Here is a 15557-nt window from a genome sequence, read left to right as displayed (position 1 = left end):
AAAAGACATCCAAAAAGGGAAATCAATTAACTTAAGGACGAAATGCAGCTGCAGCCTTGTCCGCTACTTCTTCATTCATGTCATTGTAAGGTACTTAAGGGAGAAACCACATTAAAAGACCTATTTTCACGTATATTTTTGTAATTTTGTTAGAAGGAAAAAATCAAATTCTAACATTATATTAGTTACATTCCGGGTAACTTTCGGAAATTTTTTTTTTTAAGTTTGAGTCAGGAATAAAAAGCAACTTTATTCCACTGAAGGTTGTAACTAGAGTTCTACAACTGTAGGGCGTGTAGTGACTCCAATTTTCATCTGGAACCAAAAAGCTTTTATATTAATAACTTATGTTTTAAGAATATGAACCTCAACGCGGACGAAAATAATCAAAATCAAAAAATGTTGGTAGTTATTGAAAATTTCAATTTTCACAATTTTTTTTTACAAATAATGCAAAAGAGAGCACCCTTAAAAATAATATCTTAAATGTTGGTTCATATTCTTATAAGAATCATACTTCCAAATTTCGTAATGATGGGTTTATTAATTTTTGAGCTGGAAATCTGGCAAATATGAAAAAACGTGATTTTAAAAAAAACGGGTTTGAAAAAAATAGGTATTTGAAAAGTCTCCCTTGGGATATGAACACATTTCTCACGTTTAATTACTAACAAAATACAGTTACAACAAATCCAAATGCACTTGTAAAAAGGACCGACGCAAAATATTTGTAAATACACTATTGGCATTGTGCTACAAGATTACGAAAGGACATAAAGTGACGGCACCCTAGACGATCGAGGCTGTACCCGATAAATGCTCGGTTCCACGCTCATAAAATCTAAAGGAACACGAATTTTGCTTTGAAATTTTTGCAAGATATTCTGGGATAGGTAAGTTAACGATCTTAAAAATAAAAAAGTCGATTTAGACCTCTTAATGTGGTTTGTTAAAGATCATTGAGTTTGACTCTATAATCCCCTCATCGATCACCATGGAATGATGGAACTCACCTCAACATCCACAAGAGATAGCCCATAACGTGGAGAAAATATTCTGGTGTGGCTAGTATTTTTGCTTATCTTACGGATTGTAAGGCATCTGTAAAGTCAAGCGATACGAGCAGCACTCCCCTTCCAGATCTTACAGGACGCCGTTAAATGCAGCGTGAAGTAGATCCAGCCAAAGGAGGAACAGTAATTTGTGTATCTCTTCTTGGATACCGTCATATCCTGGTGCCTTCTTAGTTTCCATAGGGAGGACTAACCCTTCTAGCTTTTTCATGGTGAAAAGTGGGCCATCCTCGGCACCTTCAACGCTGTTGACACAAATCCGAACGTGATATGCAGGGAATAATACCTGTGCTACGCGATGCATCTATTCGGCATTATCTAGATATTATAGAAATTCCGCAGAGCTCCAATTTTGCAGATAACCAGATTTTAACCAAGTCCTTATAGATCTCCATTCACCTTGTCGAGTAGCCCTTATCAGCAGCGAGTTTTGCTTTTGTGTATTACGCGATGTTGCACATTACCATTATGATACATGCCTTCCCCCGGCCTGTTAAATATTATGCCAGATGGCAGAGCATATGACACTCCTTCCACAAGTGGGAAATTTTCGGCAACCACCTGTGCCTAGAGGTCTTGTCGCAGCTGAGTGCCCTCCGGAACATAGAAATTTCGCTGTCGTAATTAGGTTTAGCACTGAATTTACGACAGCGTCAGCTGCTACGCCATCACCCTTCAAAGTGCCCTTCAGCACGGCTCTGTCTGTTCCAATAACTTAGACGTATTTCCCTATGTTCACCTTAGCGACATTTCATGCGTTCCAGTAAAATCTGTCAAGTGCTGTGGTACCCGATAAGTGGAGATGCACGAAATTGGGTTCTTGTTCCGGTACTCTTCGGTGGTTAGAACTAGATCAGCTTTTACCTCCACTGCGAACTACGTCAGAACCTCTTCGACGGTTTCAGTTTCACCCCAAAGATTGGACACCCCCTAAGCCCATAGGGCGTGCAAAGTTCTCACCAGACGTACAACGATCCTTCCGGGGAACGCTACTCCGTTTTTCGTTGCAAGTCTCCACTTTGTGACCAACCTGACCTGTCAGATCCCCGGCAGGTTGTGGATGTTTAAGCACTTGTAACACTTGCTGGAGTCTATCCTCGCGTATTTCTCGGCAACTTCTAACACAGCAAGTTTTTGGCCTCAAGGACTCGCTGAGGTGTTAACTATCCAGGCATTGATTACCTCTTTGCAATCACGCTTGATGGTCTGCTCTACTTCAACTTTTTTCTGGGAGAACGTCAAGATCTCTCACTTCCAGAGAGCACCTAGGTTCTAGATTAGTAGCCAACCTCTGCCAGTAACCCCTTAACCGCCTTGGAGAACGTACTCTTATTAGGTACTTTCAGTTCTAATTCAGTGAAGACTCCGTCATCTGTCGTTTGCGGTATAGAAGATACCTTCTGCTACACTATCTCCGGGCTTGATATAGTGAATCTCGCTAAGAATTCGCTCTGCAACGCACTATCTGCGACACGTTTGGCGCCTACGGTGATCTCAGCCGGAACAGCGGTTGTTGCTGTTTTAGCGCATCTTCCGCTACTGTCCATAGCCGCCTGTAGAAGAAAATGCAGTGTAGGAGTAATCCAATTCCAGCCCGTTTTTCACGAATTGCTGACGTTTTTCTAAAGGGACGGTGCTATTCACCACTGCCACACATGTTTTGATAAACCTTTCCGCTTCGACTCTACAGTCGACTGCGCTCTCGTTCCACTTGTGCATGCCTAAATCCACCTGCTCAGTATAGTTATTTTCTCTGGACTTCTTTTATGAAAAAAGAACACTGCAGGCTCCCTGGGAAAATCTATTTGTAGCCTGTCCATTCCACGTTACGTGCTCACATTGGTTTCCAGTTTCGATGTTAATGAAAGCTTCTAGTTCATCATACGTTAAGTGTTGCACACTATCGTGCTCGATATGTCATTGTCTTTCCTCCATTGTTAGACCTACCAGTGGCATAAGAACCCATTTCCTGAAGGTGTCGACTGCATTTTCTTCAGATGAAATGTTCCGAAAGCATTTGCGTGCTAATTATTTGGACCCTTAACAACAAGATATAATAAAGGTGAGCGAGCCGACGGACAACTCTTACGAGTGACACATTCGCAGCTTCAATGAAGAATCAAAATTTCACGTCGGCGTGGTTCTTTGTATTGACAATTGATGTCACTGGGAATTTGTTTTGGTTCCATCCATCCAATTCATAAACACATAAGACTAAAAGAAAATCAAAACCTAACTCAATTTTCAAAACTTGTTTCCACCTTCTAGACCCTTAATCCTTACCTTAGTTCAAGTTTGTACACTCATTACTCTTTCTCTCTCTTCTCTCTCTTCTCTCTCTCCCTCATTACTATTTTGCAGTTCACGTCGAATCTGAAATGTGCTTATCAAAGTGCTTTTAATTGGCATTTTATTTCGTTTGATACCCCACACAGGTACATTAGGTGCCGAAAAAATATATAATCCACCTTTGCAACAACGCGCAGCCCCCTTTAAACTACGTACAAATTTATGTCACTCTCTATTTCATAGTTTCTAACAAATTTCGTTTGAATCGATGTATCCGTTTTGTAGAAAAGCGTTTGTGACAGACAGACAGACAGACAGACAATAAATCGATTTTAATAAGGTTTTGTGTAAAAGAAGTTCTTCTTCATGTTTTGCTCTATAAGAATGGGAACTTACATCCACCAATTTACTGTCCCGATTAGAGGAAGAATCAATCCAAACCTAGCACTTTTTTAAAATCGTTTTTTTGTATTCTGCATTTCTCGAATGTATTGAGATTCATAATTACTTTGTTCTAGATATGAGAGTAGGTGATGTAGGTAATATTACAAAAGTGATATCACCTTAAAGTGGCTGAATCCAGTTTGGTACCCAGAGAGCCTCGCTTCGTTTGCTTGTCAACGTTTAACTGTCAAAATGGCATTTTTAGGAAGTAATTATTTAGGAAATACTTTACGTAATTGTAAGTAATATGATTCAATGGAAAATTCTCATTCTTTCTCAGCTGATTTGACATTTTGTCTTAATGTTTTGAAGTAACAATGCGAAGTGCGGTTGAAAACTGACGTAACGAATAACAATCGAAAACTGATGTAACGAATAACAATCGTTGTTAGACACAAGCCTCAAAATGAACACTTCGCGAGGCTCGTGAGCATTGTGGGCGGCAAACGGAACGCAGCTATTGTAATATCACATCACTATCACCAAGCGCGACCCAAACATTACAACATCACCTAACATGACCGCATCACCGCATTACAAAAGTGATATTGTAATAAAACATCACCTAACAATACCGCTCTTCGTAATATAAGTCGCGGCGGCATCGGGCTGGTTTTGGGTTTGCTTTAGGCCGGCTTTGAACTGGCATCGGGCTGGCTTGTGGACTGGTTTGGGGGTGACTTTGGGCTAAAATATAGGGTGCATGTGCAGATGCAAATTCTTAACTTTAAGTAATTCATTTGTAAAATTATGGATTGAAAAAAATGTCGGCTGCTGGTTGATGTGTGAAGACATTACCTACTAAGGTGATGTTTTCCGCACCTCCACTGTGTTCAGATTTCATGAAGATCCGAACTGTACGTTGGTAAAAAGGGTATGAACCCTTGACTTACCAATGTCATAATGGAGACACTACCCTAAAAAATTAACATAATTCAGCTGTACTTGACTGAATCTATACAGACAGCAGTGAAGCTTCACAATTTTTGAATAGCTCGTAGAATAACAAGCGCTTTACGTAGACTATATGGACGGAAGAACCTCGACTTTAATTAAGCTTCTGAATAGCTCCCAGACATTGCTGCTACTTTGCCTGAATATTTGCCATATTACACTTAATCATATGATATTTGATCTTATTTACAACTTACTAAATATCGTTCATGGAAAATACTCTTCCCACACATATTTTTTTGTGTTCCGTGATAAATATTTAGATACATTCAGCTAGACTGAAAATAATAACAATAATTAGTTGCACTTTCTTTTATTATATCATACATATATCAAAAACTAGTTCGCAATTCTACAGACGTTTCCTTTCACTATTTGCCCTTTTCGACCTCTTCAAATTAGAAGTCTAAGCGTTAATTTATTCGACAGATGTGTACACCTTATTTAGACAATATCTAAACAATGCGATTATATAAAAACTGCTCATTTAATTGCAGCTTGATTCATTCATTCCATTGCTATTTAATCCGCCAGTCTGATTGATCATCCATCAGATAGACAGCCAGATCTTTTTATTCTCTACAAAACGAATACAAAGAGCGACAGACTCGTGTACGTTTAAAAGAAGAATACATACTGCCTACTTTAAGAAAAAAACTATAAATCATGTCAATCATTGCAAACTCATTTGATTCGTGAGGAAGAACGGAGACTTCACAGATACTCGTAAGTTCTGCCACAATGAAATCTTTAATCTTGATAGCTTATCTGATTGATTCAGGAAAGTTTTTAAAATGAGATTTATTAAAGCAGAAGATTTGCTGAATGATCAGTATGAATCGTATGCAGTTAATTTATGATTGTGCAGCTTTAGTTTGTGATGGGGTGCAGCGTATTGTCGACTGCAATTGTGAAATGAGAGTAATTGTAATGCAAAATTTATTAGGAGCAGCTTTCAAATTGCTAAATACGGCTCTTGCATAAGTATCTGTAATTGCTGGAAATTACGTTTGAGGTTTTCTGTCGGACAACCTTGAAATAGATGGCAGATTTACTCAAAGAAAAATAAGAATAGAAACTAAAGACCTGAATTTATTTGAATTCCGACAATAATTAGGAAATGTTGACAGAAATATGTAAATTCTTTGAGTGTTTATATTCATACGTTGTATTAATGACAGGCAGATAGTGGCTTAGGATAAGGCTAAAGTTGAAATAATAACAGTTTCATGAGTTCTTGGATTAAACCGCTTCGAGTCTCATTTTACCTTTGATGGAAAAATACATGTATTTACGTAAGGTAGTGATTCCCCTGTGAATTGAGGGTCGAGAAATACCTCAAAGTACCTACTTGAAGGGGAATAAAAGAGGTACCTCAGAGGTAGACTGATTTTTTGGCTACGGACTTTTGCTTTCTTCAATGTATTAGGATTGGATTCTGGGATGCTACTCAGGGCAGTATCACGGCCCCCAAATTAGTCACTTCCTTCAATTTGATTGGGAATCCCAAGTAAGCATGGATTCGGTGTTGGATTAATGCAGTCCAGAAGAAGCTTTACGCTGTGGTCGTTATAGTTGGTTTGAACGCCAAGCTGGGCATTGATAACACCTTGCTGGGAGTTGAAGATTTTGCAGCTTTCTCTGCTTCGTAATTCATACAGAACCTACCACAAAGTCGAATTTTAATACTGGGAGCTCTCTCTTGCTGATCGAACCACAAATGTCACAAATGTCAAATAATAAATAAATGTCATGTGCTGCATCGAATTCGAATCTCAAAAGAACGTGGAGGGATCCAATGGACTACATTTTTTTCAAAAATCTTGATTACGCTGATGATGCCTGGATAGTTAAATTCCAACAAAACTAAGGTTCTTGGTTTGACTGGTCAACGCAATCTTCCTATTAGCATTAATAGGCCGAGCTATCGTCAATTTATTTCTGCATCTGGTCTTTTATACAACAGTACATTATCAGGAAACCATTTGCCAGGGGCTTCGATCGCCTTTACTCAATAATGGTATATTCTCCGTGTATATTATAAATTCTCCATTCTTTTGTTGAGTCCGAACACTCAGAAAAGTAATATTTTCCCGGAATACGTAGCTGCTGCGGTTCAAGACACTATTTGGGGATGAAATAACCGTGATAGTAGCAACGGCCTCGTAGATTTATAGGGTGCGTTTTTCTGTGCTTACACTGTAATGTAATCATAGCACGACACGTACCTTCTAACTCAGCCTCGTGAATGTGGAAACTGGCACAGGTGCACGTGAAATTCGCACCCACTAAAACCCACTCCAGTATCTCCTGCCCTAACCCATGGGACCGCCATTTAAGTATTACTCCGTTCAGGTTTCTTGCTTGAATATCTTCTCGTACGTTATCACTTTTACAACACTTTGGGAAATTATCCAATGCAAATACTGTCTATGGTAACTATCATGCCCACCGAGGAACTCTACAGCAGAGGATACAGTGTGATATCGCCGCTGTGGCAATGCAACCCTTGGTTCACTCATCCGCCCCAAACTAAATGGACCTCTCCGAAGTAATTCTTGTTCAGCATAGTTAAGTATTAAAGCCAATGCGCCTTAAATTCAGCTTTTGTTGACGAAGTTGAACACATTTTTGATATCAGAGTTCACCACGTTTCTTATCAGGTTCACTACCATGCTAATTGCGTCCACAGAAAAGTAGGCGTGACGAAAACCCATACTGATACTGCGATAAGTCATTGCCACTGTCGATGATGAATAATAGTCCATTCTAGATTACTCTCTCTTCACCATTCTCCCCATTGAATCCATCAAGCAGATCGGACGATATGATGCTGAATCTCCAGGTAGCTTATTGGGTTTGGGAAGCAATACCAATACCAATAGTCTTCACTGCCAGCTGCATAACTCTCCAACCCCGTGGTCTTGTTGCCTCCGATCTTACCATATATTTCTCGCAACTCCTCTTCGGTTACTAAAGGTATTAACCACTCGTTGAGTTGAACCACCGTTTGCCTTCGTTGTTTTGTTAGTAAGGAAACCATAGATCACATAGCTGTTTGAAACTGTTCTGTTTACTCCTCCTAATGGACTTTATTAAGTAGTTGCCTGTGTCTCCTCTTCGCCCATTTAATCTTTAATCCAAATGCCACCGCTGCGATTTCGATATGACTCATTAATTATAGCCATACTGATGTTTTTCTCACAGATGGTTTGCGAAAGTAAGTCCTGCGCCTCCTTCCCTATGCACAGTAAGCAATATGGTCAGCTCCACAGTCCTTCCTGATATGGCCCTCCGCTCCGCATCTAATGCATTGCTTCAACCTGTCTGTTCAACTGGCGCATGTCTTTGCAGTGTAAACGAAGCCAAGGCATCTAAAGCATCGCTCCAGTGCCACCTATTCCCAAAGTCGACACATCACCTATCTTATTCTTACTCATCTTGCTGCTAACAGTTTGGATGCTGCCTCCACTGTTAGGCTGATGATGGCGTTCCACCGTAGGTTGAATTACTTTTCCAAGGCCTGGTGAACCTTCTCCTTCATGGTGATCTCGTCGATGACCTTGCAGACTATTGTGATCTTCTGCCTACTTGCCCTTATATCGGTTTCCTGTCTTAAGGACATTTCAATTTGGCTCGAGAATTAGTACGAGATTACATCCTTGGATTCCTTGAGTTCTAAAATAAGGTCTCCTGGAACATGTCCAACGCGGCTAACATTCTTGCCCACATTGGTGAGTTCAGGCTCTGTCTTCACTCTCTCGAGAATGACAGCATACGACTCTTCACCATGTTTGGAGATGATCTCTCCTTTTCCAGGATGCCACCTTTCTACAAGCTTACATACCCTCATTGCGAGATCTAGTCCCTTTCTAAAGAATTGCGGCTACATGAGTTTCGCCGGTAGCTCCAGCCGTCCTCTTCACCTGCTCCACTTCTTTTGGGAATTATAGCAAAGCGTGCCTCTGCTAGCTCTGTCGCGTGAATTTCGGCCTCGATACAGATGCATTTAAAATTCGCACTCACTAAAAGTCACCCCCCCCCCCTCTCTGAAGCTCTGGCGACACTTGCCTTCATAGGCAAGTCGCTTGTAGCTTTACAATTGCAGGGACAGCTGTCAACCAGTCTCCTTTAACGCGAACATCCCCCCAATTATACTGTTCGCACACATATTTATTTTCAGTATCTTGTTATTTTGAAGGTCACTTGCCAGTCGTAGGCATCATAAGATAACATGTTCTGGATCTTCTGGCACGTAACAGTAGTCTATTTCAATCAACGTGTCCTCTAAGGAACTGAGTAATATGATAATCAATCCGCTCAATTCATTCCCTAATGTTAGAAACTCATTTATGATTCTCCGACTCTCCAAGAACTCGCCCTATCTCCATTGTCAGGTGACTCTGGCTTTGCCGGATTCCTGCGTTTTGCGCATCTACCTTTATATCTTGTAAAGTGTAGCGCACTTATTTTTCGCCCTAGAATGTCACCTTGAATAATGTCCGACACCACTTTCCACTTTGACAGTTTCTTTTTTTATCATTTATAATGATTATCGCTTGCTTTTTCTCACCAACCAAGGTTAGCCCGATCTTTTTCAGGCAGACCAGGGCTATTCATAGGCAGCCAAACTATCCACTAAATAAATAATCGTAGCCCCCCCTGAGACGGGGAGGATGTGAACTCTATGTATACAGTGATGACATTTAGTTGCCAAAATATTCAGTAAACTTGGTCATTACAACATGAATTGTTTTACTCTAGCAGAACGTGTGGAAATTATCAAAAAAAAATTATTAAAATTCCGCTTTCATCGTGGACCTAACCCATGAACCAGAAGAGAAAAAAATTCCACGGAGGCCCAGAAATGTCGATTCAACGCATATCAGCTAAATTAGGCATCGCCAGAGAGCCAACCTGGCTTCTTTTGTGGTTGAATTTGGACATACATCCTTATAAATTTATGCTGACGACAGAATAGAAACCAGATGACTGTAGACAACGCCGCATTCGAAATGTGGTTCGAAAATTCGGATTTTGACCAAAACACAATCCATAAGTATACGAGTAATATCTATGTATCTACAAAGATTGACAGTTTATTGTGTGGCGGTCCTGGTCCTTGGTATAAAGGGAGGTTAGCAACGCTCGAAATATTGAACCCAGTCATTAAAAATTGGACCGATCGTTTGAAGCTCTGCCAGCGACGGGAGGGCAGCCATTTGTATAATGTAATACTCCATACATAATGACATGAATGTTGCTTCAATAAAAAACTGGACTCAATTTGACAACTTTCACCATTCTTGTTTTATTTTAATTTCATTTCCTATCGCTGGTCACCCAGGATTACATTCCCCAGTATATAGCCTAGCATCATACCTTATACAGGCGGTATGGCCAAACTTGCCTAGTATGGAACTGGAAGCATGTTTGACATCCAACGCCAACATGGCAGAGCAATTCACCAGCATACAATAAACTGAGCACATCGAAACCCATATTGACGCTCCGATAGGCGGTTATCGTTTTAGAGGATGAATAAGAGTCTGCCACAGATGACTTTGAGTTTTTAAACAACACCAATTTCTGCCCTTTACATTAGACAGGGAATATTCAAGTTGTTGGCGATTTGATTGGATCTATTCTTCACTTGAAGCGCCCAAGCTTTGCTCAGTATGGCATACAAACATGGGACTAATTATTGTCAATCTTCCAAAACATTTCCCGCAGTTCTTTCTGGGTAACTGCTCGTATCGCGTTCTCATTCTATTGGAATGCCGTTTGGCTTTCACAGTCTTGATTCGCCAGTTTCGTGTGTTTGTCCGCTAAGAAGCAACTGTCTTTTGGGCATCATAACATTGCATTCTTTCATTGGTAATCTGGGTGATCTCGTGCTGTCCAAGGATATATCAATCTCGACCGCCTCACAAAACGAGTCCCTCTCAAAAGTCTTCACCTTCCATCCGAGTAGCGAATTCGGCATTTTGCGAGTGCTCCTTTTGAAGCTCGATACCCCTTTGATCCCCATGCAGATTGTTTAGTGATCACTGTAACTATAGTCCTCAGTAGCATGCAAAGCGACTCTTCTGTCTAACGTAACACCCATGTGTGTCAAGTTAACTATAAACCCAAACGGACGGGCGTTTTGCTCTCACCTGGTCGGCCCACGCATGAACCCCGTATAACCGAATAGGAAATTTGACTAACACCCCTGGAAAGCGAGATCTTTAGTTGCTGCTTTGTTGTGTCTAGGGTGGTGATGATTTCACACCGAACTCAAGTAATACCTTTTGAAAAATTTGCTACCTAGTCGGAGTGCTGAATGATATTTGAGAGACAACTGCTGGACGCTTTACGGAGTTGAAGGCTGTAGGTTGTGAGGTGCTCATAACCGGATATACTTAAGCAAGATTGTTTGAGGATGAAACTTTTCATCTGGAGATATGAAATTGTACGAATGAAGAAACCAAAGAAAATTTGCAAAATTTATATATTATTTATGTATAATAATTTTATCTTTTCAAAGAATGACTTAACCCATTTCCAATTCCTAATTATTTTCCAGATGCCAAATCCAGTCGGCGCATCCCGTGTTTTCCCAAAAACTTCATTTACATGTAAAAATCGACCAGCCGGATATTATGCTGATGTGGAGACAGGATGTCAGGTATTATTTAGCCTTTTCTTCCAAAATCTCTGTACACTTTTTATACCCAAAATGCAGGTCTATCATATGTGCGATGGCGTCGGAAGACAATTTAGTTACGCTTGCCCAAATACAACATTGTTCCAACAAAGGATGTTAATTTGTGACCATTGGTACATGGTGAATTGTTCAAGAGCTGAGGATGATTATGCGGCAAACTTATTAATAGGTTTGTATATAAAACATTCTTCTGTTTGGTATAAGAAAAGAGCTTGCTAATTAATTCGCTCACGTCAAAGGTCAAAAGGATAAGCCATTTGTCCCTGAAGAAGAACATCAACAGCGAACACCACGCCCAGACTTGTTGGATCGGCCATATGCTCCCGATTATTCAGGCGAATCATTTAGGAACAATTACAAGGTAACACAAACGTCATTTTCTAAGTTGAATAAACCTTTGGACATATTGAAAATTTCGTTCCATTTTCTGTTCTTCCAGGACCTACCCCCCATTCAAAATCATATTTCTGATTCATTGAACTCGAAACATCTGGGTAAACCAATACCGACACGTTGGAGCCTCAAGAACTCATTGAAGTCAAAAGAAAATTCGATACACACAAACCGACGAAGTGACAATATTGACCACGAAAATGATCTTGGTACTAGTTTCAGCTCTCGCTACAACAGTACAGGTGATGTTTCAAGCGAGCTTAATATTGATTCTCATCCTCATAAAACGACCGACTCCAATACTATCATTGAGCCGAACCAAAGCATTCCAGTGAAGGTTCCCTCGAAAATTTACGAGCCACCATTCTTGCATCCCATTTATAATCTAAATTATACGGAAGAATTGACGACAACAACTACAACAAAATTGTCAACTACACCCACAACCACTGAAGCGACAACGACTATAATTACAACGGAGCAAACATTCCCCACTGAAATAGTTTCAACTACTTTTGCAGGTCAGCCGTTTGAATTGGCCAATTCTATTGCTCCCACTGCTCCTGAGGCCCAAACTTCGCGAAACGAAGCTAAAAACAATTATGATTTTTCTGACTTAGTACAGCAACAAAACCCAATCACTGAACGGCAAGAACCATCTTTCCGTCCAACCATTTCGAGAAAAACAACTACAATTAGTGACCGTATTGAAGACAATTTTACTGGTCCTTCACAAGCATTTGAGTCAAGGAAAAAAGAGAAGACACCTTTAGGATTACCTATTGAGTCTGCAAAATCAGATGTACCAATCCCGCCCCGCGACTTGCTTCCTCCTTTCAGAGAGTATGTAGTTCACGACGTTGCTACCACTCAAGGCCCACCAATCTACTATGAATGGAAGACCCCATCTGACAGCTTAGAACCACCAAAATTACCTGGAGAAAAAGACAGTCACGCCGATTTACCAAGTGCTGCTTCAGAGGTCTCAACGGCATCTCCTTCTTTTTCACACAATCCATTCCTGTCCTCTCTCTTACGTACGAAAAACTCCCCATCTGACGATAAACCATCTGGACGTTCGGGAGAATCGGACGTTGCAACTTCATCGGAAAGCAGTAGGAACTCTTTCAAAAGATTAGTTCCTGAACTTCCATCAGACGAAAGAATTGAGGAACTTCAACGAGAACTTCTTATTCCTGATTTCCTCTTCCCCTTGGAAAATGAAGGACGCACGGGTTATGAGCTCGATGATACCCTTGACTCGTTCCAATTGAAAATTCCACGGAAACGTAATATAAAACGCCAAACGCGACGCAGTTGAACGGAAAGATGTCAGCAATAGTAGGCTATAAATTTAGCTATTTTAAGAATGTTATTGCCTAGATTTAAGATTTTGTAACTCTAACTTCCCATAAAATTTCCCAACTTTCATGTACGATGGACTCTCTATACATCCTGAACTAAGTTCCTTGCCTCAGTTGCTCCGCAGCTATATTTTCTAAAAAGGACCTTCTTTTGTACTATTTAATTTCATTCGTAGTTTTATAGACAATTTTGTAAATATCGTTTTTCAATCAGCTAAGATCGGATTTTTACGATTTTTTAGTTTTTACAGATTTTAAATAAAAAATTAAAAGATTAAATTGTGTTTTTAATTTGAATACTTGCCGGATATGGTAGGTCAACTTTCTTTTCACTAAGTGGCATATAATAGCGCATTATTGACGACCCCATGGCGCTACAATCCTTATCAACGCCCCTCTCTGTTTCGCCCCTCTCTGTTTCGATCTAATACCTACATCCTCTAATTTGAAACCCTTAGAACCGATATGGTGTCTATATCACTACCACCCTTTTTTGGCCTTTCCTGGAGTTCAATTTTCCTGTATGTGAAATTTGACCAGGGCGATACTCGGGTTCAAAGAAAGAGCTCCCCATAAACCCTAAACAGCTGTGCACTAGAGAGGCTACCCTACGACCCAAGTGTACATAGGAAAGATTTCCCGGTTCCATTGGACGAGATGTCTAAGCACTTCCCCTAAGGTTTTTTATTCTCCAAAATATTTTGTATATATTTGGCATAATTAAAGACATGAGCACATCAAAATAGTGAAAATCGCTGGCATCAAAAACAAAACAATAAGCGAAGCGAACACAGTGAACATAAACTACTACGATTTGCTCAACTCGGATTAAGCATACGAAAGCAATTTCTCTGAACTATCCCAAAGAGGCACCAAAAACGGTCAGGAAGAAAAATTTTTGGTTCGGAATTGAGACTGCCCAGACTTTGTCATCCACTTGATAGCGCCATCAAGTGAATGACGGACTCAGGACTTCCTCAATTCCAAACAAAAATTACTTCAGCTTCGTCCAGCTTAGGCTAGTATTTAAGTTTCACCCGTAGTCATCTTTGACACCAATTGTCCTTATTTGTTATTCCAATTTCTCCTTCCAATAATGGTAAACCAATTGTTTTTATGTCCATACTACTTTTAAATTCGCAAGGATCAATACCTGAAAAATCTCTATCCAACTCACTTATCTGGCACTGCCATACCCGTCAAACCTTGGCAAGACACTTGGAGTGTCTTTTGCGACAACTGCAAAATAATCGATTTTTGGTTCACCATTAAAAAATTCAGATTCTCTTAAGAAGAGGAGACCGACAACCAAAGGTGAGACAAGAAAAACAACCAACCATATCTACAGCAAATACCGTGCCAATATAACAGCCACGGGTAAACCTAGATTTCTCGTATCCCTTTTGTTCCACAGCCTTTTTCCACAGAGAACTTGTCTTTTTTTGGAGATGGAAATCTTAGAAAGATATTACCGCATCAAGATGCAGCAGTGAATGAGATTCTCACCCACCAAAACCACCCCCAATTTCTCCTTCTTCTTCGCCGCGAAATCGCCAATGATGTTTTGATAGCTGAAATAGAATATTTCAGGGAGTCTTCCACGCATCTCTTGCCTCAGCAAAATCGTGGATATTTGAACACGGAATGCTCCGGGTACAGCGAGCAAACACATTCAAGGAAAAATGCAGAAACATGCAAACCGAATCAGATGCAGATAGTTCCAGTAACAACCATGTTCAGAGAGGAATTGGGTCTGCTCCTCAATACGGGGAATCGGAGCGTTCAGCAACCCCTCCGCGAATCATCGTACATCAGTTATCAGCGTCTCATGTCTTGCCGCCCTCCGCAATTTGGTATTCTTTTCACGTAGATTCATTCTTCTTTTCTCGTACAGGCAACATGCCTCACTTGCCAGAATGTCCATTTTGACTATCCCCGCAATAAAATACGCTGCCTGAAAATACTGCACTCCCTTAGCGCCAGCAAGTGATAAATCATATTTGTCCTCCGATTACTCACACACGCTAGTGCTTCTCCCAGACTGGTGCTGCTTATAATAGTGTAGAGCATCTTGGGCCTAGTATTTGCCGCTTTCTCACAGGCACGGTCCGAATGTTCCTTAAAATTGTTCTATGCGTCTATTATCACTCCCAGATAACCGACTTTGAAGATGATTTGGTCTTCTTTTCCTGCGATTGGTAATCAAGACCGCCTCCGTTTTTTTATTCCGGAAGGATAAGTTGAGCCATCTCCGGACAAACTTTAAGGCACTAATGGTTTCAGATTATTTCGCGACGACAACCAAGGCTAGGTCTCTACGAAACCGATTGT

General features: G+C 40.4%; 1 protein-coding gene across 2 annotated transcripts in view; it reads left to right on the top strand.

Moving 5' to 3' along the window:
* LOC119660164 overlaps positions 1–13496 on the top strand; it is a 214994-nt gene extending 201498 nt beyond the window's left edge. The window contains exons 3-7 of one of the 2 annotated variants that reach the window (XM_038068571.1): positions 11329–11430; positions 11488–11638; positions 11709–11830; positions 11909–12104; positions 12384–13496. In XM_038068571.1, coding sequence (XP_037924499.1) covers positions 11329–11430; positions 11488–11638; positions 11709–11830; positions 11909–12104; positions 12384–13183 — 1371 coding nt within the window. In that variant the 3' untranslated portion in view covers positions 13184–13496. Of the gene's footprint in view, positions 1–11328; positions 11431–11487; positions 11639–11708; positions 11831–11908 lie in introns of both variants that reach the window. The other variant, XM_038068570.1, reaches the window with a different exon arrangement.
* Positions 13497–15557: the final 2061 nt, after the last annotated feature.

This window comes from Hermetia illucens, chromosome 6 (genome assembly GCF_905115235.1).
Source record: "Hermetia illucens chromosome 6, iHerIll2.2.curated.20191125, whole genome shotgun sequence".
Classification (NCBI taxonomy): Eukaryota; Metazoa; Arthropoda; class Insecta; order Diptera; family Stratiomyidae; genus Hermetia; species Hermetia illucens.
The sequence above is the reverse complement of the archived record's forward strand: the minus strand, read 5'-3'. Positions and strand labels throughout refer to the sequence as shown.